General features: G+C 37.6%; 1 protein-coding gene across 5 annotated transcripts; it reads right to left on the bottom strand.

Moving 5' to 3' along the window:
- Positions 1 to 1,809: 1,809 nt before the first annotated feature.
- On the bottom strand, positions 1,810 to 24,603 carry LOC117563477 (rho guanine nucleotide exchange factor 6). Of its 5 annotated transcripts, XM_034241837.2 has the most exons (9): positions 23,958 to 24,594; positions 16,063 to 16,456; positions 15,327 to 15,527; positions 14,849 to 15,269; positions 13,638 to 13,874; positions 9,107 to 9,587; positions 8,165 to 8,416; positions 5,871 to 6,770; positions 1,810 to 2,715 (listed from the first exon to the last, which is right to left on the bottom strand). In XM_034241837.2, exons 2-9 carry the CDS (start codon positions 16,398 to 16,400, stop codon positions 2,522 to 2,524), a joined length of 3,024 nt encoding a protein of 1,007 aa, XP_034097728.1. In that variant the 5' UTR covers positions 16,401 to 16,456; positions 23,958 to 24,594; the 3' UTR covers positions 1,810 to 2,521. The 5 variants fall into 5 exon arrangements, with proteins under 5 accessions (XP_034097728.1, XP_034097729.1, XP_051858353.1 ...); XM_034241838.2 differs by lacking the exon at positions 5,871 to 6,770 and having other exon boundaries at positions 23,958 to 24,588; XM_052002393.1 differs by lacking the exon at positions 1,810 to 2,715 and having other exon boundaries at positions 5,322 to 6,770; positions 23,958 to 24,593.
- Between the last annotated feature and the right edge of the window lie 314 nt (positions 24,604 to 24,917).

Here is a 24,917-nt window from a genome sequence, read left to right on the forward strand (position 1 = left end):
GTGTGTGTGTGTTGTTGGCAACTCTTATGGTCTAACCAATAAAATGAATGAATGAACATGTAATTTGAGCCAGAGACCAAACGGAAAACAAGACAAATAAATGTAATTGAATGCGTATTAATTGCAAGTGCTCAGACGAAGAGAGAGATTTATGGACATGTGCGAGCAATTGTAATAACAATAGTTAAGCCAAATTGGACAAAACACACACAGAGACACACACACACACACACACACGCACACACACAAAACAAGAGACAAGACATTAGAAATTATAATTTCATTTTCTAACACACAAAACCGGGCAAAAGACAAGCTGAAGACCAAAAGCCACTACATCAAATTGAGTTGCAACCAAATGGCGTTGGCCTGACTGACAACTTAAAGGCGGATGGCAGAGAATGGGATTAAAATGGGCAGGATGAAGAGCAGGAGTAGCAACAGCAGCAGCTGTATAAATGGGTTAACTACACATGCGAATAAAGTGGAGCGAGAGCAGATTGAATCTCCCCTGGGCGAGTTGCCCATTTAGCAAAACTATTATTTTTGGATAAAGTTGCAGCTGCAACAACAGCAACCAGCAGCAGCAGCAGCCACAGCCACAGCAACAGCAGCAGCCACAGCAGCAGCAGCAGCCTCTGGGCTCATAAACGTTGGCGACGTCTTTGACTTTGACTCTGAGCGTGCCTATTGTAATTGCTAATTATTAATAATTATGAAATATGTACTAGCAAGAGTTTGTGGAAAATATGAAAAGAAGGCGAAAGAAAGAGCCGACAGCACGCTAATGATTGTCATTAAAGACGATTTTCGCTTTAGTCATCGTTTAGTCAAGAGCTAAACGAATGGTCGACAATTTAGTTAAGCAGCTAACAAGCAAAGGGCGTGCTGTTGGAAAATGCAACACGACAGAGACGACGACGGAGACAGAGTCGGAGATGGAGCTGGAGGGCTTTCCTCTGCTGTAGACGTTGTGCAAGCGAAAACTTCCGTCATCGCCATCCGTTTTGGCTGCGAAAAACTAAACAAGCAAAACAAACTAAAAACAAATGTGAGATCCATGCGAAGTGCGGAGATTCACAGCGTTAAGGAAGGAAGTGGAAGTGACACATACTCGAGTCCAGCATATGTACAGAGAGAGAAAAGGGGGGAACAGACAACAGTCTTGACATTGTTCTCAACTCCTTACTGACATACTGAAATTGTTTCGCAAACAGCCAGACCAACTAAAGAGACCGAGTGTAGCAACAGCAACGCTTGTCACTCATTTGTCGCCATAGCGACTACTTGATTGTAATCTCATTACGTACGCTGACGACAAATGTATCTTTGGGATACAGCTACAGCTACATACATGCAGCAGCAGTTGGGGGCACTGTGTGAAGCAGAGCAGAAAAAAATAAAAGCATTCAAAAACTATGCGGCACAGAGACACATAATTTGGAGTTACACTTTAGAGTTTAAACATTGTTGCGCACTATATAAACAATTTTACACATACTTAAATGCGATTGTTATCTTAATCCCCGCACAGCACTAATTTAACTGCTCTCAAAGCACAATTAAATTTCTTTTTACCATACTGTAAATATGGCACGAGCTGAAACTTTTTATAGCGTACATTTAATTCAAATTGAAATGTAAATATGGCACTCACATAAACCCCTTTTAATTTCAATTTAATATTGCGCCAAACAGCAGCAACACAATTAATTTATTTTTTGTTGCGCGTAAAAGTATGCAACAAAAAAGTGGGGTAAAAAAGCAGCTGCAGCAAAGTGTAAATAATTCATTTACAATTAGCATGGATTCATTTATTTATTATGTTTATTTTGTATACAGTTGAATTAAATTTACTACACAATAAATACAACTTGTTTTGAGCGTTGTTTTTCCTTACAATTATTACAAAAAGGATTGGCACATTTTCAGAGTTTTACTTTCGTTTACTTAGCTTATCGACAAAATTTCAATACTTGTACAAATCAATTACAAAAAAACTCCCAACAGCAAAATATTTATTGCTACACACACTCATTCTAAACTTAAACGTATAAAAAAATGTATAATTAAAATTAATTGCTACAAAAGTTGCCAACGGATTGCCTAGCTCAAATAATAAATATATAATATTTTGTAGAGAAGTAAATCTCTTCGCTAATTGAATATATAGATGCCAGCAAGAATTGAATAGATACTCGTATATGGATAGATGGCTGGACAGAAAGCAGCAGCTGCTCAACAAATTGTACATGCAGTTGGCGTATTGTCCACAATGTCACTCACAAAATTAGAGTTCTAAAGTCCTTTTCAGTTACATTAATTAATTTCTTTTTGGTTTACAATTTCTCTATCTTTCTTTCCAAATGTAGAAAAAAGAATTATAGTTTAATAAGAGTTTAAAGCTAAAAGCAGCGGCGGCGGGTTCTTTTTTCCTCTGTTTTGTTTTGTTAATTATTATACTATATATATATTTTTTGTGTTACTCAGTGGGAATCGGTGTTGACCTTCATTTACATAGTCAACACTTGGGTGTGTTGGCTCCACTGCTGACGCTGCTCGTCTCCAGATGTTGCATCAACAGCTGTTGCAAGTCGGCACGCAGCGCTCGCTCCTCGTTGATCTGCAGCTTGATCTGCGACATATCCTGTTGCATTTGCCGAATGGCGGTCCAAAGTTGCCTCAGGGTCGGTGTCATGTCCTCGTTCTCAAGGCCTGGATTGATTGTAGTGTGGAATGTGTTTGTTGTTGTTGTTGTTGTTATAAGAAAAGAAAACGGGATAAACGGGATAATACGATGTTAGTGTTTTGTTGTGTGTAACTAGCACGAAAAGCGAATCAAAATGAATGAATTATGCAGAGCGAGAATGTGTATGAGTAGTATAAGAGTGATTATGAATATGATAATATGAATAGTATGTATGTATGTATGTATGTAGATAGCTGCGTATTATAAGTACAATTTACACTCTAGAATTTAACAAAAATGTGCTCTACTCTATTACAATTGAAATCATAAGTTACATATCAATTTATTGTAATTCTTATCTTAGTTCTTGAAGTGCAACCAAATAATTGTGAACAATAAATAAAATACGACTACAATCGATTGTAATGTTGTTTGTTATGTTCATGTTAAGTGAGTAGTTTAATTGTGTTTATCTCTTGCTTTTTTTGTACATAAATAAATACCACAAGTACACACAAATACAAGTACAAATACGAATATAAAATACAACATATTCTTGAATAGAAATGATTTTATTTAAATTTTGTTCTTTGTTTTCATTGAAATATTCATCAAGTGAATTTGAATACAAACGTATAAACGCATTTTTCAATCCATTATATATTATTAATAGTAGTTAGTTGGTAATTGTATTTGGTTAGACAACGTTTCACAAAACACTTACAGCTTATGTTTCATTTAATTTAAATGTAATTTAATTTAGTTTAACATAATAATGCACAACAATAATGTACTCCTTATTTAGTTTAGGGTTTTAGTTTCTAGTTATTGCCAAGTGCTTGACTAACATTTAAAGCGTTTTAAACTCGTTTTATTTTGATTAAACATTGCACATTTCTTTTGATTTTTTCTTCTCTTCAACTATTTAATATCGTTTCCTTCTTTTGTTTTGCTAGGCAGGTAACAAAGGAACCTCCACTGGAACCTCATAAGTATTATAGTATTCCTTGTTTAAGCTATGGCAAATCATGTATATCAAGTCACAAATATATTTAGTAAATGGTTTATAGCAAACTTGTGTTATTCCGTAAAAGCCTTGGACGGAAAGTGTAAAAGCCTCGCTAGATTTCGTAGATTTCGATTTTTTAGCTTGAGGAACCATCTGCAGTTGCACTTCAAATACGATTCAATAATTTCTGCGGGGGGAGGAGGTGAGGCAAGTAATCGGCGGCATGCTACTTTAAGTACTTGGTACAAAATATTTTCTACACATTTCCAATCGTTTCTCATTTAAGTAGCTAAGTAGTCTTTTTTTGGCTGAGTCTTTTTTTGTTTGTTTGTTTTGTATCTATATTACAGATCACTCAACTTACAATTAGTATAAGTATTAGAAAAAATACAGTTAAAAACTAGAACACAACTACACACAGTTACTATGGGAGCAGATCTGTAAAGTTGCATTGAAAATAAACCAAATATTTACAGCTAAGCATTTTAAATGCATAAACGCAAATATTGCAGCAAGTTAAAAAACATATTTTAAAATATTCTATTTTGTAATTTCAAATTATTTTTCAAATATTTTAAAGAACACGATTTAAAAATTGCAATATTAATAATAAAATCAATTCCATATAAAAGACAAATCTTTCAGATATTAATAAAATATTCCTCTAATAATTCTAAACCTTTCAAACTTCTTAAAAGTTGTATTTCTTTCTTAATTTCTTATAAGAAACACAATTTCACTAATTCCATTAAAATCAGTTAAATATTAACTTTAACTTTAATTCAATTTACTTTACTTTATCAAAGTTAATTTGCTTTAAAAAAATTTGGGAATTCATTTAACAAATTTAACAAGTAAGAAAGTTACAGTCGAGTGTGCTCGACTGTGAGATACCCGCTACCCATTTTTATTAAAGGCAAAATATTGCGGTATCATTTTCAAAATATACCGAAAATACTTAAAAAATACTAAAAATATATACCAAATGGTATATTTGGTATATCGATATAGTTCACCATTCAAAATATACCATAGACGGCACAATGTACCAGATTGTCGGCCAAAGCAACTCAGACCCCTAGTAAGTAGGCGTTTTTGCCCATACAAAAGTATTTCTTTAATAACTTCCACAATTTTTATTTGATCGCAACCAAATTTTCAGGAATCATAACTACTACAGTAATTATTGTATGTACCAAAATTTGTAGCTCTAGCTTTAAAATTACACTTGTTATTCAATTTTTTTGATTTGCGGGGGCGGAAGTGGGCGTGGCAAAAATTTGAAACAAACTTGATCTGCGTGCAAACATAACAAATGCTGTCGAAAAAAAAATTATAGCTCTATCTCTTATAGTCTCTGAGATCTAGGTGTTCATACGGACGGACGGACGGACGGACAGACGGACAGACGGACAGACGGACATGGCTATATCGTCTCGGCTGTTGACGCTGATCAAGAATATATATACTTTATAGGGTCGGAGATGCCTCCTTCTACCTGTTACATACATTTCCTGCCGGCACAAAGTTATAATACCCTTCTACCCTATGGGTAGCGGGTATAAAAATTCGAATATTTTGTATTGTGTAAAATCAACTCAATAGTTAAGCAAGCTTTTCGGATATTAAAAAAAACAAACAAAATTTCAATTTCATACTTTACAGATCTGCTGTAGTTATTTATATTATATATAATTGCTAGGCACACAGAAACTATAGCTAAATTTGCCAGTTTGAACTTAGTTGATTGTTGTTTAAGAACTGTTGGCATATTGAAGCAAATATTGAGCAACAGCAAATGAAGCTAGACATCAGTTAAGTTATTAAGTTCTAGAGATCTAGAGCAGCTTGAGTACGAGAGTAACTGTAATTTGTAACTGTAACTGTATCTGCATTAGCGTTGGCGCATTCAAAGCAATAAGTGAAGAGAGCGCTGTGGCAGCATCAACAACAAACTGCAGCAGGCGGCAGCAATGAAAATAGAGAAGTATACAGATATATAATATATATGAAGCTGATGTGCGAAAGTGTGTTTTGGTTGTGTGTTGTTCATTTTTTTTTTTTTTTTTGTTTGTTCTGATAATGAGGACACTACTGCCACAAGCACACACTGCTGCCACAAGGCGCCTCAGAGATGGTTGATCTTGCGCCATTGCTTCATGACAAAATTACCGCAACACCAGCTGCCCGATTGCCGCTTCGTGCCATCCGGATTGAGTTCCACGTTGCCACCATTATCATGATGATTGTTGCGATTGCCGCCGCCACCGCTTCCATTACGGAGCAAAGCGTGGCAACCATCACGCTGCTCCACATCGCTGTCGCCATCCGAACGCTCGCCACCCGCCGCCAACTGTGGCGTGCTACGTTGCAAGGTGCTGGTGCGCAAGGCGCCGCCGCAGTTCATCAAATAACCAGCACCAAATCCCGCATAGCGATGTGATGTGGATGTCTCAAAGGAGCGATTGAGACGCCGGTCGTAGAGGCCAGGATGTGCACCAGGATTGGGTTTCACAATTGTCGTTGTTGCAGTTCCACTCGAGTTGTTGCCCACACGCTGATAGCTCTGCTGCTGTTGTGGCAGCAACTTGGGCGACGGTTTATTCTTGCGCGGCAGCAACGGCGAGGTGCAAACGTTGTCGTAACCAGAACCAAAGCCGCTCTTCAGGCGATTCAAGGATTTGCGTGTAGCACGCTCCTCAGACAACGCACGCTGATAGTCCTTGATGCCAGCTCCCGAGCCGGTCAGCGAGTAACGTTGCGCTGGCGATGTGTTCAACGACGAACCCACCGAGCTGGAGTACAGATTGAAGCTATTGGGACTTGCCTCACGCCAGATGAACGAGGAATTTAAGCTGCCCGCAGAATGTTGTCGCGATTGCTGATGTTGCTGCTGCTGTTGTTGATGTTGCTGTTGCTGTTGTTGCTGCTGATGTTGTAGTTGCTGATGCTGATGGGTAAACTGCGTGGCATTGGCTACAAAAGGCAGCTGCGGATTGGAGGTCGAGAAGGTTTTGCTCGTTTTCAGCTTGCCGCCGCGTATGGGCAAACAGGGAGTCCAAGGCTGCAACGCTACACAGTTGAAGTTGCAAGTTGCAGTTGAGGTTGTTGTTGGGTCGTTTAGAGTACAATCGGTGTGGCAGAGGCGTGAAAGACAAAGAGAGAAAATGAAGATATTTGAAGAACGAAAAACGAAATACCAACAACGAACGACAACAACACGAAAGGAAACCAAAAACCACAATAAAAAAATGATCAAAAACCAATTAAAATGGACACCAAAAAGAGCGACAACAACGACAACAACACGATAAAGCGATAAAGGTGAGAGGTCAAAAATGTGAAAGCAGGTGAAAGAGAGAGGAGGCGTCGGATGAAACCAAAAACCAGCAAAATGATTACGTTTAAGCAGGAGAAGGAGAACCACAACCAAAAATAAAGAGAGGAATGGATGAACGGGGGGAAGAAGGCAGCAACGAAAAAACCTTACAGTCAATCAATCAATCAATCGGTAAATGCCTTAAGTCTATGATTATGAATATATGAGTATATGATTATGAATAATGCATTTTACGATAGCGATAACTAAATAAATTCAACTGAGGTTTACATATGTTTTAATGGGAATTTGAACCAATTATTTTTGACATATTTATTATGATTATTATTAAGTATCATATTAATATTAAGAGACCAAAAACATATTAGCATTTTCAAATACAATCGCATAATTGTTCAATTTGATGAGCGCACTTAACAATTACAAAAAACATAAATAGTAATGAGAAATTATTAAGAAATGAACAGAACAAAACTAAAAGAACGTTTTTAAAATTCATATTTTTCTTTGCCACCAATTACAAATGTTTCACGAGTCCTGATTCAAAAATATCAATATCCAATTTTTGTTAAAATCATAATATTAAGCAATACAATATTGCTATAGTTTAACAATTCTTTTTTTTTGTTTCATTAAGCTTATCAACTAATACAAGTTAGAGCAACAATTTCTGCATTTATTTATATATTTTTATGGTTTATGGTATTTTTCTGTTTTTTGTTTGTTTGTTGTAAAACGTTTTACGAATTTGTTATAAATGAAACCAAACCAAAACAAATAAAACTTTAAAACTATTTTCACTTAGTGTTTTTTTTTTTAGCAGCATTTTCACATTTAAATGTGTGAGTGTGTGTGTGTACGTGTGTGTATGTGTGTTTGTGGTAAAGCAATTTGGCTACAACAAATTTAGCTGTCGATGAATATCATAAAATAAACGAAAACTTAAAACGAAAAACTTGTGTGTTTTCCATAAAATTGAAAAATCAACATAAACAGCAAAATCATAATGGAGAATACACATCAAATATTTATAGAGATGAGCAGAGGGGGAGGATGGAGGATGGCAGCTCATCTTTTCATTTTGCGCCTGCCTAGACGTAGCACATGGGACTGCGACGACACTTACCCGAGTGTATGGTGTTGCGAGCACTGTTCTGATAGGCGGCACAGTAGCCCTCGAAGACGCGCAACACGAGCGCATCCTCCTCGAACGTCGGCTGATTGCGGCGTCCGCTGCAGTAGCTCGAGAGCGCGTTGTTGGAGCTGCCGCCGCCGCCGCCAGAGCCGGATGCGGAGCTGGAGCCGGAACCGCTCGTTGCATTTAATAAACTGGGTCGCAATGGTGGCGTGGGACGCAAACAGCTGATGGTCCAATTAGCTGTAAAAAGGATTGAAAGTAGGTTTAATAAAAAAGTTAAAAAGGCAAACTGTTTAATGCGCTTAACTGCCTCAATACTGTCTGGAGTTATTTTGAAACTTTATTAATAAAGTAAATTTTATTTTCTTTATCTATTAGGAGAGCTAGACACTCCTTCATCTATCAAATAATTAATTGAATTCATTTCGACATCTTCAAGCCAGGGGCTTCTAAATATAACGATAAATCTTTACTGCGTATTGCAGATAACTGCCAAAAATTGTATGTCTTATTTTAATGATATTTTATTTTATAGAAATAATCAACGTATATTGCATTTATTGACATAAATTCCCAATTTATGTACATTAATTTAAATAATTTAGTTAATTATTTAAATTTATTTAAGTTAATTGCATTTTTGAGATACATGCCAATATTGTTGCAAAGCATTTTTATTAATAAAAAAAACATTACTTTATTTGTATTTTGTATGATTACTGCCAAAAGTGATTTGAAATGCAATTTTATATACAGAAATGTAATAAATTATATTTGAGCTCATTTAATTAACTTTTAAGAGAATTGCCTAATTTATTTTAAAAGTATTGTATATAATCAAGTTACGTTAATTGCATTGAAAAGCAGACTGACGAATATTTCATATTTAAATAGATGAGGCAGTTAAGCGCATTATTTAATTACACTCACCCTTTGTGCTTCCTTTCCTTGCGTTTGGCGCCGCCGTTGCCTGACTGCTGCTTTCCCCCACTCCCGGAACTGTTGCCGCCGCTGTTGCCACTGCCGCCGCTGTCTTGCTGCTTGGTGTCGGGACTAAACTTGATTTGTGGCTTAGCGCCCCCAGATGACTTGGTAGACTTGGTGGTTGTGGTGGATGCAGATGATGTTGTGGAGGCTGAGTGTGCGTGTATTGGTTGTAGCTGAGGTGGTGATTGAACGACAGGCTCCGTTTGTGTTGTGACATCGCAGTGGCTGCATTCACAGCTCCCGCTCCCACCACTGATCCTCCTGATCCCACTCCCAATCCCAGTCCCTGTGCCGACTGATTGCTGAGGCTGCCGATGTTGCTGTTGCTGATGCTGCTGCTTGGCGGCAATGTTGGCACTGTTGGCGTCTGGTTGCGATTGCTGCCGGGTGGCAACAATAGGCTGTGGCTCGATGGCGGAGACATCTGCAAAAACAAAACAGAGAAAAACCCGAAGAGTCAGTGAAGAATTCAAACAATTTGTAGAGAGTAAGAAAGAGAGAAGAACAGGCGGCAATTAGTCTCAGTTCATTTAACATTACGATCAATGAGGCATTCGTTAGTTCTGATGAATGTTCTTGGCAGCTGTCAGCAGCAGCAGCAGCAACAGCAGCAGCAGCGGCAACTGCAACATTAACAACAATGACAAAACAACAAGTCTGCAGTCCATCGGGCAGCAAAGCGCAGCAAGCAAATCGAATCGAATGAGTTTTGTGGTTCTGTTTTCTTTTCTGTTCAATTTTTCTGTTTTTTGTTTTTGTGTGTTGCTGGAGCGTTAGATAAATGTTTTGTAATTCGTTTTGGAGCCGAAAAGAAATCAAACTTTCATTGTAGTTGCATTTTGTGGTTTGTTTGTTTGTTTTTTTTTTTTTGGTTAGTACGCGCAACGATTGCAAAGTGATGGGCGAAAAAATAAGGATGAGGCGTGAGGAAAGCACTTTAAAGGGTTCCAAATTGATCACTTTCTGCTTGTGAGTTTGGGTATAACGTCGACAAATATAGATTGTTGGAGTGTTGAAGTTTAGCATTTCAATTATCTAAATTTTTGTTCTCTAAATGTTTAAGAATATATCAAATATTCTCTGCATTTCAATTATCTGAATTTCCCATATGTGAATAGTAAAACAGAAAGTATTAAATTTTCTTTTGACTAGTTGTCTATAAAATTGTGTAATAAACCTAAATAAATAAATAACCTTTCTTATGACATAACCCATTAATATGCTTTGAATTATTGAATTCAAAATGACATCAGAAGCTAAGCCAAATTTGCTAGCTCAATATGACTAATCCAAACATTAAATTAACCACAAATTGAGGAAATGGTCTCTGATTCTTATAGCTTGGTCATAAAGGAATTAAAAATAGTACGATAGTTTCATAGATGTTTATAAAATCCATTTCAGCTGTAAACTGAGCAGAAAATACAAATGAAAATATGTCTCTGATAAATAAATTGAAAACTAAAAAGCTTTAACTAAAATTCTATCCTTTGAACTTTATAAAAAAAATGTCTATGCCAAAGTTTATAAACAACTGATTTTTAAACTATATCTAAAATAAATGAATTTTCCTATACATTTCTTCGACAAATAAATTACATTAAGCTACATCAAAGCGATTAGTTAAATGTTCAATTAAATTGAATTCAATATTGACTGCATGTTTGAAATGAATTGAATTGAATTCAGAAATTTTCTTAACGTGCTGCGAATTTGTCAAATTTGTTTTTAAAGGGGATCAGATCATAAATGGAAATGGATGTGGAAAGTGAGGCAAATGTTGGAAAAGTGAGCAAAACGAATATACAAAACAATCAAACGGAACGGAAACACGTGCAGAAAAGCGCCGAGCGTCGTGCACAAGTCGCCTGGATGGGAATAGAGATAGAGAGATAGAGAATGGGACTCATCCAAGCGACATGCGACGACTTTTGACTCTCGGCGTCTCACTTCGGTTCGCTTGCCTTCTTCGGTTGCCAAAGCTACGCGTGCCGCACAAATGGGACAATCGAGCGACGTCGAATACGATGGATGTGCCCCGAAAGCCGCACGCCTGGACAACGATTGTCTGCACTCTGGCTCTGTCTCATCGCCACTGCACACTGGGCAATTAGAGCAACTCGATGCCGTTGTGGTCGTTGTATTTGTGGTGCAAGTCTCTGTGGATTCGCCACAATGATGACACAGCGAACACGAGATGGCTCCCTCGCTATAACCGCTGGCACCCAGCGAACAATAGCAGCTGGAACAGATGGAACCCAGCGAGCACTGTGAGTCCTTGCTGCATGCTTTCAGTTCTTGCGGCAGTCGCTTGTTGTAGGCGCTGGCAATGCCACGCAACACTTCTGGCGGCAATCGCTCCTTTTTCCACCAGTGCGCATACATTCCAGACCGGAAGGTGGCACGTGGCTGATCCAATTGATCCGCTGAGCAGCTGCCGCTGAAAACCAGCTCATTAGACGTGACACGTGGCGTGGTTTCATCCATGCTGGCGCTGGAGGCCAGAAAAATACTCTTGGTATTGATTTGGAATTGTGACGAGTTGCTGACGGGAGCAGCAGACGCAGCTGCCGCTTCCTGTGATTGCACTTCATCCTCTGTTTGCTGCTGCTGTGATGTATCCTCTTCCTCTTGCGTTGCCTCTGGCGTTAGAAACTTTTCGCGAAACATGCCGCACACATCGAAACGTCGCTCCGGCTCCACTTGATCCAACACATCGACACCTCCACACTCGGCATTAGGCGGATCAGGCGAAGCAATGGTGCAGCTGCCAGCCATGCCACTGTCGCTGGAACGAGGACTGGGACACTGTGAATTCTCGCAGCAGCGACACTTGCAATCGCCATGATCGTTCCTGGTTGGTGGCTGTGGTGGGGGAGGCGGCGCTGGACGTTGATTCATCTGCAGATACTGATAGCTGATGCAACGTCGAATCGAATCGCGTTGTTGACTCTCCGTCGGCTGTCTCTTGGTCGCCTCAATGCACAGCTCTGTGCTGGAGCTGCAACGCTCGGGTGCAATGTCCACACCACGCACATTGCCCGTCTGTGGACTGTCGCTTTTGTGTGAGACACGTTGTTGCTGCTGCTGCTGCTCCACGTTGCCGCATGCCTCGTAGTTGTAGAGCAACTCAGCTTGAAGCTGATCGGGCGCCGTGCGACACGCAGCAGGTAAATCCATGGAACTGGAATGCACACAATCCTCCTCGGTGTCTTCATTCAACAACTCCGCATCGACACTTTGATTCTGCTGCGTCTCGTGACGTTCACGCCAAGTGGGCACATAAACCTCGGTGTCCGCACAGCGATTGAAACGATTGCCCACAAAAATACTGGGCATGCTGTGGCGTTCAATAGGAGAACCAGCCAACTGTTGTGGCTGTTGTGTGGGCGCAGCTGCGCGTCGCTGCTTGAGATCATCGTTGATGCTGGCCAGATTCTCGCAGGCCATAAAGGCGCCACCCAAGCGTGCCCCATACATGGAACTGGCATCGGAACTCTGCTGATGCAGTGTGCTTGGCTGCGACACCGCTTGCACTGGCTGCTCCAGCGCCGCCAGCTGCTCCTCGTCCTCCTCCTCCTCCTCCACAAAGTTGGTGATGCTCGAGCCGCCCAGATTAATGGTGGCCGTGGAAGTGTGCACACTCGAGTTGCGTTCCGTGGATTTGCGTGCCAGCGCACGCAGCGCCTTGGAACCAATAACGAGTGACTCCTTTTTGAGTTCGTGCTGCACCAGCAGCTCCTGCTCGTCCAGCGAATCCAACTTAATCAGATTAATGGAGGAACTGTGTCGCTGCCTTCCACTGCCATGATCCACAAAGGTGCCCGTGGAATTGCACAGCGGACGATGTTCGTAGAACTTGACATACTCAAAGGGATCCGAATTGCAGCTACGCAAATACGCCTCATCATCCACATCTTCATCCTCGTAGCTCTCCGAGTCGGTGGGCAACTCAAAGGCATCCTGACGCTCCAGTTCCGATTGCGAAGACATTGCAGAGCAAGCTTCCTCCACATTGGCGTTGATATCCTTGAGCAATTTGGCGGCTGCTTTGTGGCAACGCTTCTTGCGCAACGCAATCCGCTTGAGATCGATGCTTTGCCTGGACTGTGGATACAACAGCATCTTCACAATGGCACTCCGCAAGCGTCCAGCACGCACCAAGCGTGCAAAGTGTGCACTGAGATTGGCGTAAGGAGCTGTGGGCGGATAATTACTGGGCGGCAATGTGATGCGAAATGGTCGCAAGTGTTGTGAGTTGTGCTGCTGTTGTGATTGCTGTGGCTGTTGCTGTTGGCTGTTGTAGTAGGCACACAGCGAGAATCGCGTGCAATAACCACGCGCGTCCAGATGCTGACTGAGCTGCCAAGTTCATCAATACGCACATTTTATATACAATATACTTATTTATACTTATTCTTTTAATAGAGTAGATGTGTTGTGTATTTTGTTTCTTTACTTTTTGGGAACTTACATGCGCCGCATTCATCGATGAGTTGCTCAGGTTGCTCAGCTGTCGCTTGATGCCCATCGGCAGAGTGGGATTCGGATTGTTTGCGTTCAGCAGTTCGACCCATTTGTTGGCCTCGTTGGGACCTTGGCAGACGGCGACAATGCGCTCGATTAGCGGACTACTAATCTCAAAGGCATGCTTGATCACATCCGTATCCTCCAGGCGATTCACTATGATGCCCGTCAACGGCAGTTTACCCTGTGAAGGAACACGAAATTTCATTAGTAATTATGGTAGCTTTAGAAATAGGTTAGTGTTCATTTTTATTATATTTAATCTTTTTAAATAAATAAGTGATAAAGCAAAATTATATCATTGCAATTTATGAACAATTTCAATATGCTGCGTACAATAAATGCTCAATTCTTTTTGGGATTAAATTAGTATTTGAGAAACTGCGATTTTTTTTTAATAGTTAGCAAAATATGATACAAATCATAAAAGTTGCATTATTTATTAAAATTTATAACAAGTATTTAAGGATGTGTATTTAAAAATGTATTTCATTATTTTATAATTCATAATAATTCTCTTAAAGAGTTCAACAATGAAACACACTTCTTTTAATCGTATGCTTGGCTGCATTCTTGCATTCATCAAATCGAATTTAATTTCAATTGTAAGCTGCCAATTTGCATTTCAAGCGATTAAGAAACAAGGTAATTTCATTTAAATTAGTTGTTCAGTCAAAGATACAAATTTGTTAAACTCAATAAAAAGATTAAACATATATCTTGTTATTTAATCCTTAATGAGTTATAATGCAAATTTTGTTGCCTCTTTGAGATTAAATTTAAGCAGTTTTGAATCATAAAACGGAGTTGTCTTCTAACATGAATAGCTTAAGCATAATTTGTATGCTTATCACTGCATTTAAATAAACAACATTTTGCACATGTCAAGTCAAGAAATGCTCAACTGATTTATCAATACTTTAAATATTTTAAATTCGATTAAAAGCTTTCAATTAATATATTAATTTTAAGTGATCAAAAACATTTAGAGATAACTTTGTTACTTCAGATAAATTAATTGCATTTAAACCTACAAAAATATTGCAATTAAGCGTTGATTCTTAGCCAGCAATTCAAGTAAATAAGTTGTGTAAATGCTTTGCATTAAATCAAGCATATAGATATGCTAATTATTCACACTAGTTACTCCTCGCTCACCTCGTAGATAAAGGCACTCATGCGTTGGCTAACACTCAGTATGAGTAGCGTTTGTGGGAAGAGCACAAAGTAGCGATCACGATGATCGGCGCCCACAGCCACGCTGCCCATGTGAATGATGTCACCCAGCGTACTCAGCTCTTGGCCCTGCCAATTGCGCACTGGACCCGTGAGCACCTGCAGCTCCAGCTCCTTTTGGCGTCGTGTGGCCGAACAGGTGGCCGCAATATCCTTGTAGACGGCAACGCTACGCTGTGTATCGCCACGATCGGGGTGACTGCTCTCCATATGCCGCTCCAGCTCCTGCAGCATGGCCGAATACTTATCCAGGCGACGAAAGGGCTTCGAGAGTCCAGTGGTCAGCACTAACAGACCCGGGGTGGCGGCGCCCTGACGCTCCATGTACTTCTCCAGCTCATCCCTGTGAGAAGTAGCAACAATTAGCAAAGAAGTAACAGAGATTATCTTAGTAACTTACTTATACTTGTCCAGTATGACAATGGCTTTGGGATGCGTGGCACAATAAGCTTGATGGACTTTCTTCATCAGAGGTGCGCTGCCCAATAGCAATTTGCCCACACGATCGTTGCACTCCTCGATCTGCAGCAGGAGATCCTCGTGTGTGCGCACCACCTCCACAAAGTTGCACATCAGCTGCGCATACTCATCCTGGCTGAGTCTGAGGAGAGAGAGATCATTTGAATTAGTTGTTCAGTCGAAGATAAAAATCAAATTTAATAATAAGATGGAATATATGTATATATGATATTATATTAATAAGTTAATAATAATAATTTGTTTATCGTGAATTTAATTCGACAAAGAACTATTCTTAATGGTAGAAAACAAATTAAAATTTTTTAAATAAATCATTATTCGTATTGGAAATCACGAAAATTACACTATTCTTTTAAACAAAATTTGGAAAATTATCAAAATAACAATTTGATAAGAAAGCTACAGACAAGTGTGCTCGACTTTGAGATACCTGCTACTCATTTTGCGATATTATTCTTAAAATATACAAAATAATATACCGCAAATGTACTAAAATATACCAAGGGCTATATTTGGTATATTGTTGAAGTATTCCAAATATACCATAGAAGTCAAAATATACCAGATTATCAGCAAAGCCGTTAAAACTGCCCTTCTACCCTATGGGTAACGGGTATTAAAATTAATTGAATTTATTTGCCAAACTCTCAACTTACATTTGCGTCTGTTGCATGGGCTCCAGGAAGTTCTCGAGCAGACCCTGCAGCTCAGCGACATGCGCCCGCTCCGAGTCGAGCAGATCCTTGAGCACCAGCGAACGATTCTCCTGGATCTCCTCGGGTGGCCGAATGGTGTCTGTGAGTGGCAGTGGCGCCTTGAACTCGTTCACATAGTTGCTGGGAAACCAGCCAGTCTTATCATTGAGCGTTCCCTCCCACCAGCCGCCATCCTCGCGCTGTGTCACCGTGATGAGATCGCCCTTCTGGAAGCACAACTCATCGTTGTTGCTGCCCATGAACGAGTACTCGGCCCGCACAATCAACGGTTGGTCCATCGTTGATCGCTTGTGGCTCCACTTTTGCTTTCAAACTCTGCTCTGATTTGCTTCAACTGCAATGGAAGAGAAAGAGAGATTAAAATAGAGATTTATGAATTAAATGTTACACATATTAATAAACTAAATGGAAGTTTTAATAAATAATAAAGATGTATTCAGAGAATTTATTTGCATTGCATATTTCATTATATAATTGAAAACTTGCCAGAGAATTTAAATTGCTTTAATGAAAATTTGATTAGAATTTAATACAAATTTAAATAACATTTCATTACAAACATTTATCTCAGCAAGAAAACAAATGTTGTTATTTCTGAAATGAAAATGTAATAAATATGATATTTATTTAAGTAAATTGAAATGCGAATTAGGAAAATTATTTCGACTTGTTGGCTTATCGAAATAAATTGGAATTGCATTGAAATTTATGAGATTCTGCACGCATATAATAAGAAAATAAATAACAACTAAACGGCATTCAAGACTAAATGAACTGCAAAAGAAATTGATTTGAAATTGCATAGAAATTTATAAATGTTGCCAGCACTTAACAAGAAAATAAATAACAACTAAACGGCATTCAAAACTTAATGAACTGTAAAAGAAATTGAAATGAAATGTAACACAAAATGCATAGAATTGAAATGTTTGCTGAACTTGAAATATCAGCGCGTGCAGATCCAAAAATTGTTCAATGAAATGTCGGTCTATATAACTGCGAAAATGAATGTGTGGGAAAAGCGCCCACATATGAATAGCAAACGCATTGAATTGAAACAGTTCGAATCGAGTGGATCGTCATCATCATTCGCTCTTCGTTAGCGTGTGTTGAAAATTCCATTCGTTTTTAGTGCTCACAATAACAATATTATGGCCAAAGCATTTAAAAACATCTGTTTGCTTCTCGCGTGCTCTCAGCACAGTTTCCTTGACAATTTTCTTTTTTTGCTTTTTCCTTTCACAACATTGTCTATCTGGAAAATGCGTGCAATCGTTTTCACATCATAATCGATGGCCAAGGCCATGAAAGTAATAAAAAAAAAGCATTGAGAAACTTTTTAGCCATTACGAAAGAAAACTGAATGAAATTTATGTGTATTTATAAAAATGGCTAAAAATCCTATATAAATCATAAACAACAGGCCTTGTCATGCGTTCGCAAAATTTACGATCACAGTTTTTACGATATGTTCGAAAAATTATCTCAAAAAATGTACACAAAAATCTAAAAGCTGAAACAATTTGCTCGGCACCAAAAACATGATTATTTATTTTTTTACGACTTTTGTTTAACATAATTGCAATTGCAGTTAAATGTTTGTCGAAACGAAAGTGTGTACACAAATTCTTTATCATGTCATTCTTTTTTGGACAGCCCAATATGTCATAGCTTATCGGAGGTGTTTGCTGGTAATTCTCGAGGTGTGAACAAGCTCTGATTAGATTAGAAACATGTTAAATGTGATAAGTGTATATGCCTAACTTTGTATATCTACTCTCTACTATTTTATTCAGTGTTTCCTCTCTTGATGAAGATCGTCAAAAATGTCGCTAAAAATACAAACGAAAATTCCTTGAGTTGCGTCCCGAATTTTCAAAAATATTTAAAGCGAAAGCAAATAAATATGTGTGCAAAAAAATATTGTAAAAAAAGAGAAAAAAGAATATTTTCATATTAATAAAAATTTTTTGCTCAAAATTTTCAGCAACAGGTTCTCCTTAGAAGATGCTAATGTAAAGTTTATTGTGCTAAATTTTGCGTAGAATGTTTGCAAAAATTTGAAACGAATTGGAATGTTTGCAAATGAATCAAATGAAATGATTTGTTGTTGTTGTTGTTTGGTTGGATTGTGTTGTGCCTGAATGAATAACCGCAGAAATATGAAATAAAAACATGTTTTTTATTTTGCCCAAAAGATCCGTTGGCAGCCCCCAAAAATAACAAGCGACGAAAATATAAATCTTGACGTGCCGACTTCCCATATGCCAATGGAAATCAGGCGATATCTAGTATACAAATATATATACAAATTCTATCTATATGTATATATATTCAATGTGTAGACACTTGCCAAATTACCTGCAAATTGTGGCCATTACAGGAGGAAAGTTCGTCAGTCTTTTAGGCTGCTGCAACTTTGTATTTTGTCGATTAGTTGGAGAATTTGAATTTTTGTGAGACAAGGTCACGTTTTCCGCGAGAGAGCGAGAGAGTGAGAGAAATTAGATTACACAAAAATCACCAACATATGCATATATATCTCGACTATATATAAAGCGGTTTTATATACGCCGTTTTTTGTTTGTGTGTTTTGTTCAACCATCAATTGTTGCACGATTTGTTTGCCGTTTTTCGCCGTTTGCCTTTTCAAATTTGGCTGCACCGCACACGTTCATTGCTTCCACGAAACTGCGACACGGCGGCATTGGCGACACTCGCGGCCCACAAAAACGCGGCAGCCGAATTTTCACGGCTTTCCCCATTTGCTCTCACTCTCTCTCTCTCTCTCTCTCTCTCTCTCACTCGCTCAATGATCGCCATACTTAACAAAACATACCTACTTATATATATAGATCGTCTCATCTATATATGACCGGATACAGCGCATATTTTCGTAAAAAAAAAATACAGACACACACACAGATGACAAACGAGGGGAATCATCAGCATCAGAATTCGTTTGAGAATGGGCTTGGACGATTGGGCGCACGGGTCGTATACGTATGTACAATATCAGACAAGTGCATGTGGCGCTGGTCACAAGTGGTCAGCGGGGCTTATACATTATATTTGGTTTTTTTGCTTTCTGTATTTCATTGAGAAATATTTTCATGTTTTGTTCCCCAACATTTACTGAGCTTGTTGTTGTTATTGTTTTTGTGATTTTTGCCTTTTAATCATCATCATGTTGTGCTTTTGTTTTGAAAAAATCCATAAAAATATTTGCTCAGCATATGTATAGATTTAAAATGGGAACAACAAGATACAGTTGACATCATTGGAACTATACGAGGAGGTGCCATATTTATAGGTTTAGTAATCGCTTGAAAAACGTTTACACATTATTCTTAATGAGTGTGGAAATATTATTTGTTGAGCGCAAAATCAAACGAATTTTCACCTGTTCCAATCAGTTTGCTAATGTTTTTCGAAAACTTAAAAAAAAATAAAGCAAAAATATTTGAATTTCTAGAGAAAACTATGAGTAGGCGCAACAGGTTTGCAGCGGTTGATAAACAAATAAACAAGCATTTAATTGAGTTATTTATATAAAATAGGTGTGCTAGGATTTTTAATGATGATGTATAACAAATAAATATAATACTAAAATGCCAAATTATTTTTGTGACAATAGAACTATACTGAAAATTGTTTATATATGTAAAGCAAAGAATATAGAATATAGAAACTTACCAAAAAAAAAAAATAATTTTTTAATTAGTTTCATGTTAACAAAAATGCAATTTTGTGCCACGTGTCGAAATTCTTGTTCTCAAATCTGTTTCTATGCGCAAAATCGTTGAACTAACCATGAAAAAGTATATTGTGCGACAAACATTTAAAGCGAGGAAGATGCGAGGCTAGAGAAAACAATCGAAATTTCCGTGGATAGCGCACATATGTTGGATTTCATCGCAGCTCATCATTGTGCATGGTCGCAACGACAGATAAAATGATGCAAGCTGAGGTCATGCCACAGCAGAGCGCAACACAGAGGGGAGTCAAAGCCAACGTCGCAGTCGCAGTCGACGCTGCGATGCCAAAACAAAATTTTAATTAATTCATTAAACTTGCAGATGGCGCCGACAACAACAACAACAACAACGGCGACAGCGACAGCAACAGTTGGAGGAGGCGTCGATTCAGTGCCACAAGAAGTGCATCCACACACACACACACGCAGATACAGAGGCAGACACTCACACACTGAGACACTCACACATACACACACTCATAACAATATATGCCTCCCTCTGTTGAGATGAAAATCTGGCCATGCTTTTTAACGATCTGTCACTGACAACAACAACAACAACAACAGGGAAAAAATCTCTGTTTTGATGTCAAATAATTATAATGATGCTGCAGCCAACAACAACAACAACAATTTCCGGAAGTGCGCAATTTGACGAGGGAAATTTTCGTATTCTATCTTTTTTTTCTTCTCTGTTTTCTTGCGAGCGACACAACTGCAAATCGAAAAAAAAACCCAACAGATTGTAAACAAAAATAAAAACACAAAAAAAATCAACAGAAAATGGGAAATAGAAACTATCGAATGAGCAGCAATTGAAAAAGGTGTGAGGCAATTGCAATTGAGATTGCTTCACAAGCAAGCAAGCAGAACGTAAACGTAAAAGTAAATGTAAAATTGTATACAATAAAAATAAAAACAATTTGGGATTGAGGCATCGACTCTCAGACATCTTTATAGAGCACACACAGATGTAAAGAAAAGTCTGAGAAAATCAAGCAAAGACAGAGCAGAAAATATATTCACCGAGAATAACGCGAAATCTAAAATGTGGTGGAACAAATACCCTGAACTAAAAATATAAATATATAACTTCCAAAAATTAATCAATTATTATGGAGAGAGATTTAAATATTTATAAAAATGATAAAGGAAAAATCTAAAAGAACGAAACAAACATTCCTAAATGTTAAAGAAATCCAATTATAAATCTTTAATATTAAATTTCCCCTTTTAAAAATTAAATTGTTTGTAATATTTAGTAATAACCAAAAAGTTGTTTTCTAATATAAATTTAAAACATATTTTAAAGATCAAAATAACTAAAAAATCTTAATATTGAAATGATGACACAAAAACCCTATAAAATTCAAATAACCCCCCTCAAAAAAAAAAGAGTATCGCAAGAATAAGAAAACCGAATTAATGCAGTTCGACAGCCAGTAAAATCTTGTCATGGCTGGTTTTCGAATCCAATGTCGATGCTGAGATAGATTTAAGATGGCCACTTGAGATGCATTTTGTTGCATGCCCCGAAGAGAAATATAGCCATCATATAATTTGATTGCATCTCATTGCTATTTATACACTTCTGTGTGCCCACTTCTAAGTGGAACTTCATCTCTGCTTTATACTCTTTTCATGTTTTTCTTCCTCCTCTACATGTTTTTCTGTTATTGTTATTTGTTGGCTTGCGAGACGTGGGCGGGCAGTTCATAATTTTGCTGTTGTTGTAAAGAACGGAGAACGAAATATCGGATTGCTAACTCAATGTGGCATATTTCGTATCGCATCGTGAGAATTGAGGTCAACAGCAAATAGCGGAAAACAAATATTTTGTTTGCTTTGCATTCACCCACGAAACTGAGAAAATGCCAACCATAAAATGCCAACTGTTTATACCACGTTAATAGCTCTAAAAAAAAGTACCTTATTGATAATGTCAATCAAAGCTTTTGCCATTTGTCAATAATTAATAAAGGCATTAAAGCAATATCCTTATACTCCTCTTTGAGCTATATGTTAAAAGATACTGAACAATGATAAAAATAAAATCAATGCAGGGTATTTTCATGTGTTTCATAACAGAAACTTTGCTGTGTTTGTTTTTCAATTTGGGATGCGCGTTCATTAAAGTGCAAAACTGAAATAATGATATACCATAAAATCAGAAATCAGCTTAATTATATTTCTGGAAGCATTACAAATTCTTTTCACATACTCTGATGAGATACAGAAAAAAGGCGAATAAGAAAAGTCATTGACATATTTGACTTTTTCGCCAAAGAATCACTCATGAAATTTTCCTATATTTACGTCAAGCGTAATGCATGAAAAATAATATAGCTAAGTATATTTTTTATACATTTTTGTTAAAGTATTCATTTAGCATATTTACTTTGCCACCTAAAGAAAATATCCATTAAAATACTTCTTCAAATTAGACAAAGAATAATTGAATAGTATATTAATTTTTAACAAAAATCAATTTTTCTTTGCCATCTAAAGAAAATTTCTATTAATATATTACTTAATATAAAGCAAAGAATAATAGAATAGTATATTTCGAAATAAAATAAATACTTTACTTTGTCAAGTAAATATACTTAAAAAAAAAAAGCTAAGAATAACGTTATAGAATACTTATATGCTATATATCCTTTGTCACTTAATGAAAATATTCATTAAAACATTATTTTAAACTAAAAAACGAATTAACAATTTTATATTCTATATTGTATAGAACGTAATATTCTTTTGGGTTTACCCAGTTCCTTAATAACTTAATATTTTATTATTAAATGAAACCAACAAACAATTCCCCAGAAGGGCACTTTTAGAATTTATTTCTTTGTTCGCCTTTCGACTGCTTTCATTGGAAACTTTACTGCTTTGCACTTTGGAGCCTGAGGATATGCATAATTAAATGCAATTCTTTTTTGGCAACTTTTATGTGTTTCAGCCACAAGGATAAACAGACAACTGGCTGCACTTGGAGACTTTGTGGATCGGTCGCCCAAGGTGATTTTTATACGTTTCCGTTTTGGCAACAGTTCAAATTTGGAATGGCTGAGAAAACTTGCATCGACTTTTCTTTTTTTTTTTTTTTGGTGTGTCCTTTTCCCCTGCTGAAGACAAACAAACACTTGCAAACACAAAATAACATCGAAGGCGGCAATTTGAACTTGCCACAGTACCAAACTTGCAGCCTGGCAGCCTTGTCTGCTATTGACCCTATGGATTATGTGCAGCATAAGTGGCAGGCACTTCAACCTTAGCACAGTGCAACAACTTCAGCAATGGAGCAATAAATAAAGTTTGTCGCAGCAGCGGCGGCAGCGACCAAAGCATAAGAAAGCGTACAAGAAATGTGTTGAAATTGCAGTGGAGGGAATAAGTGGGTGGGTGGGGAACAAGGGTAGAGCAGAGAGTGAAGAGGGGTCGAAGCAGCGGCAGACAGCGCAGCGCCAACGGCAGCAGCGTCGAAACAGCAGCAGCAGCAATTGCTCTGCACTCGTTCACGGTATTTGTCAAAGAGATTTGTATGTGTGTCTCTATATGTGTGTGAATATGTGTGCGTGCAGTGCTGCCACCATGGCCATTTTGTGGCTATATTTAGCAGTCAGAAAAATAAGTTTTAGAAATCTATATAAATATTTTATAGTGCAAGAAATGAAAAAATACAACATTAAGAATTAAAAGAATAAAATAATTATAAGAAATTGAATTAAAAAAATTATCAAATAACATTATTAATATTGAAAACAAGTATTACTACATAGCTGATTTTTTAAGCTATTTTCTTGAAAGCTTTTATTTTAGCCATTTTTAACTAAATCTAGCTTGTAACATTCTGCCAGCAGCACTGCATGTAAGTTAGTCTATGAGTGTGTTTGTGTCTGTGTGTTGTTGTGTTTGTGGAGCTTGAGTGACGCATCCATTGAGGGAACGAGCGATGCCACTGAACTTTGCCTACTGCAATAGTTCTATGACTCATCTGCCGCCCCCTTCCCTCTCTAAACACCCTTTGGTATTTGAATATTATATGTTAAGTAGAGTATTTGCGAGTGCGGCTTACCTTCAAGTTTGTGCTGTTTTAACAAACATTTGTTGCACTGTCTGCTGCTCGTTGTCGTCGTTCGTTGTATGTAATCGTTGTTATTGTTATTGCTGCTGTCGTTTCGTTGTCGTTTTGCACGCACAAAATAGACGGATGAGTAATGAGGCAATTCCTCTTTGGCTCCGCTTCCTTCCCCCGCATGCACGCACACACACAAACACTTTATATTCTTTTTGCTTTTCTTTTATCTAGCGAGGCTGCTGTCAACGCTAGAGAAGCGCATTTGGCCGGGCACGCGCATAAATATGACTAAATAAAACACGCGCTTTCACTTATTATATGTACATATGTAAATACATACATATATATATTAATACACAAAGTGCCGTTTCGGTTTCGGTTTGGCAAGAAGAGAATTTCTATTTCTGGGTCTCGCCGCAAAACACACTGGGAACACACACAAGCACACACTCACACAACACCACGTAAAGTCGCGTATGTCGCGCAATCTATGAGTTCTTCTTCACATAGGCGTATTCTCTAGTCGTTGCGTTTTTGCCGTTTAATTCCACGTTTGATTTGTTAAAACTAAATATACAAATTATTTTCGACAGCAGCGGACTAAACATAAATAAACAGCAATGTGGCTGTCAATCATCCACAGCGAAAATACCATAACTGAACATAAAAAAAATACCGAGACAACCCTGCGTTGCTAATCGCTATCGATTACCTTCGACGTTTACATTAGATATTTTTTCACTGCCGTCTTTTTTTTTGTTTTTACATAAAATTAGATTTTGTTTTTATTATAATCATTTAGTTTTTATTTCTGCAAGTTAAATTATTTAATTATATGAAATTAATAGTTATGATTTAAAATATTTTTTTTGCATGTAAATGATTTTATTTTTATGTAGATTTGTTTGTCTTCTTTTTTCATCACCCAATTTTTAAAAAGTTCTGTTTCTTTGCTTA

The sequence above is a fragment of the Drosophila albomicans genome, chromosome 2L, assembly GCF_009650485.2.
Source record: "Drosophila albomicans strain 15112-1751.03 chromosome 2L, ASM965048v2, whole genome shotgun sequence".
Classification (NCBI taxonomy): Eukaryota; Metazoa; Arthropoda; class Insecta; order Diptera; family Drosophilidae; genus Drosophila; species Drosophila albomicans.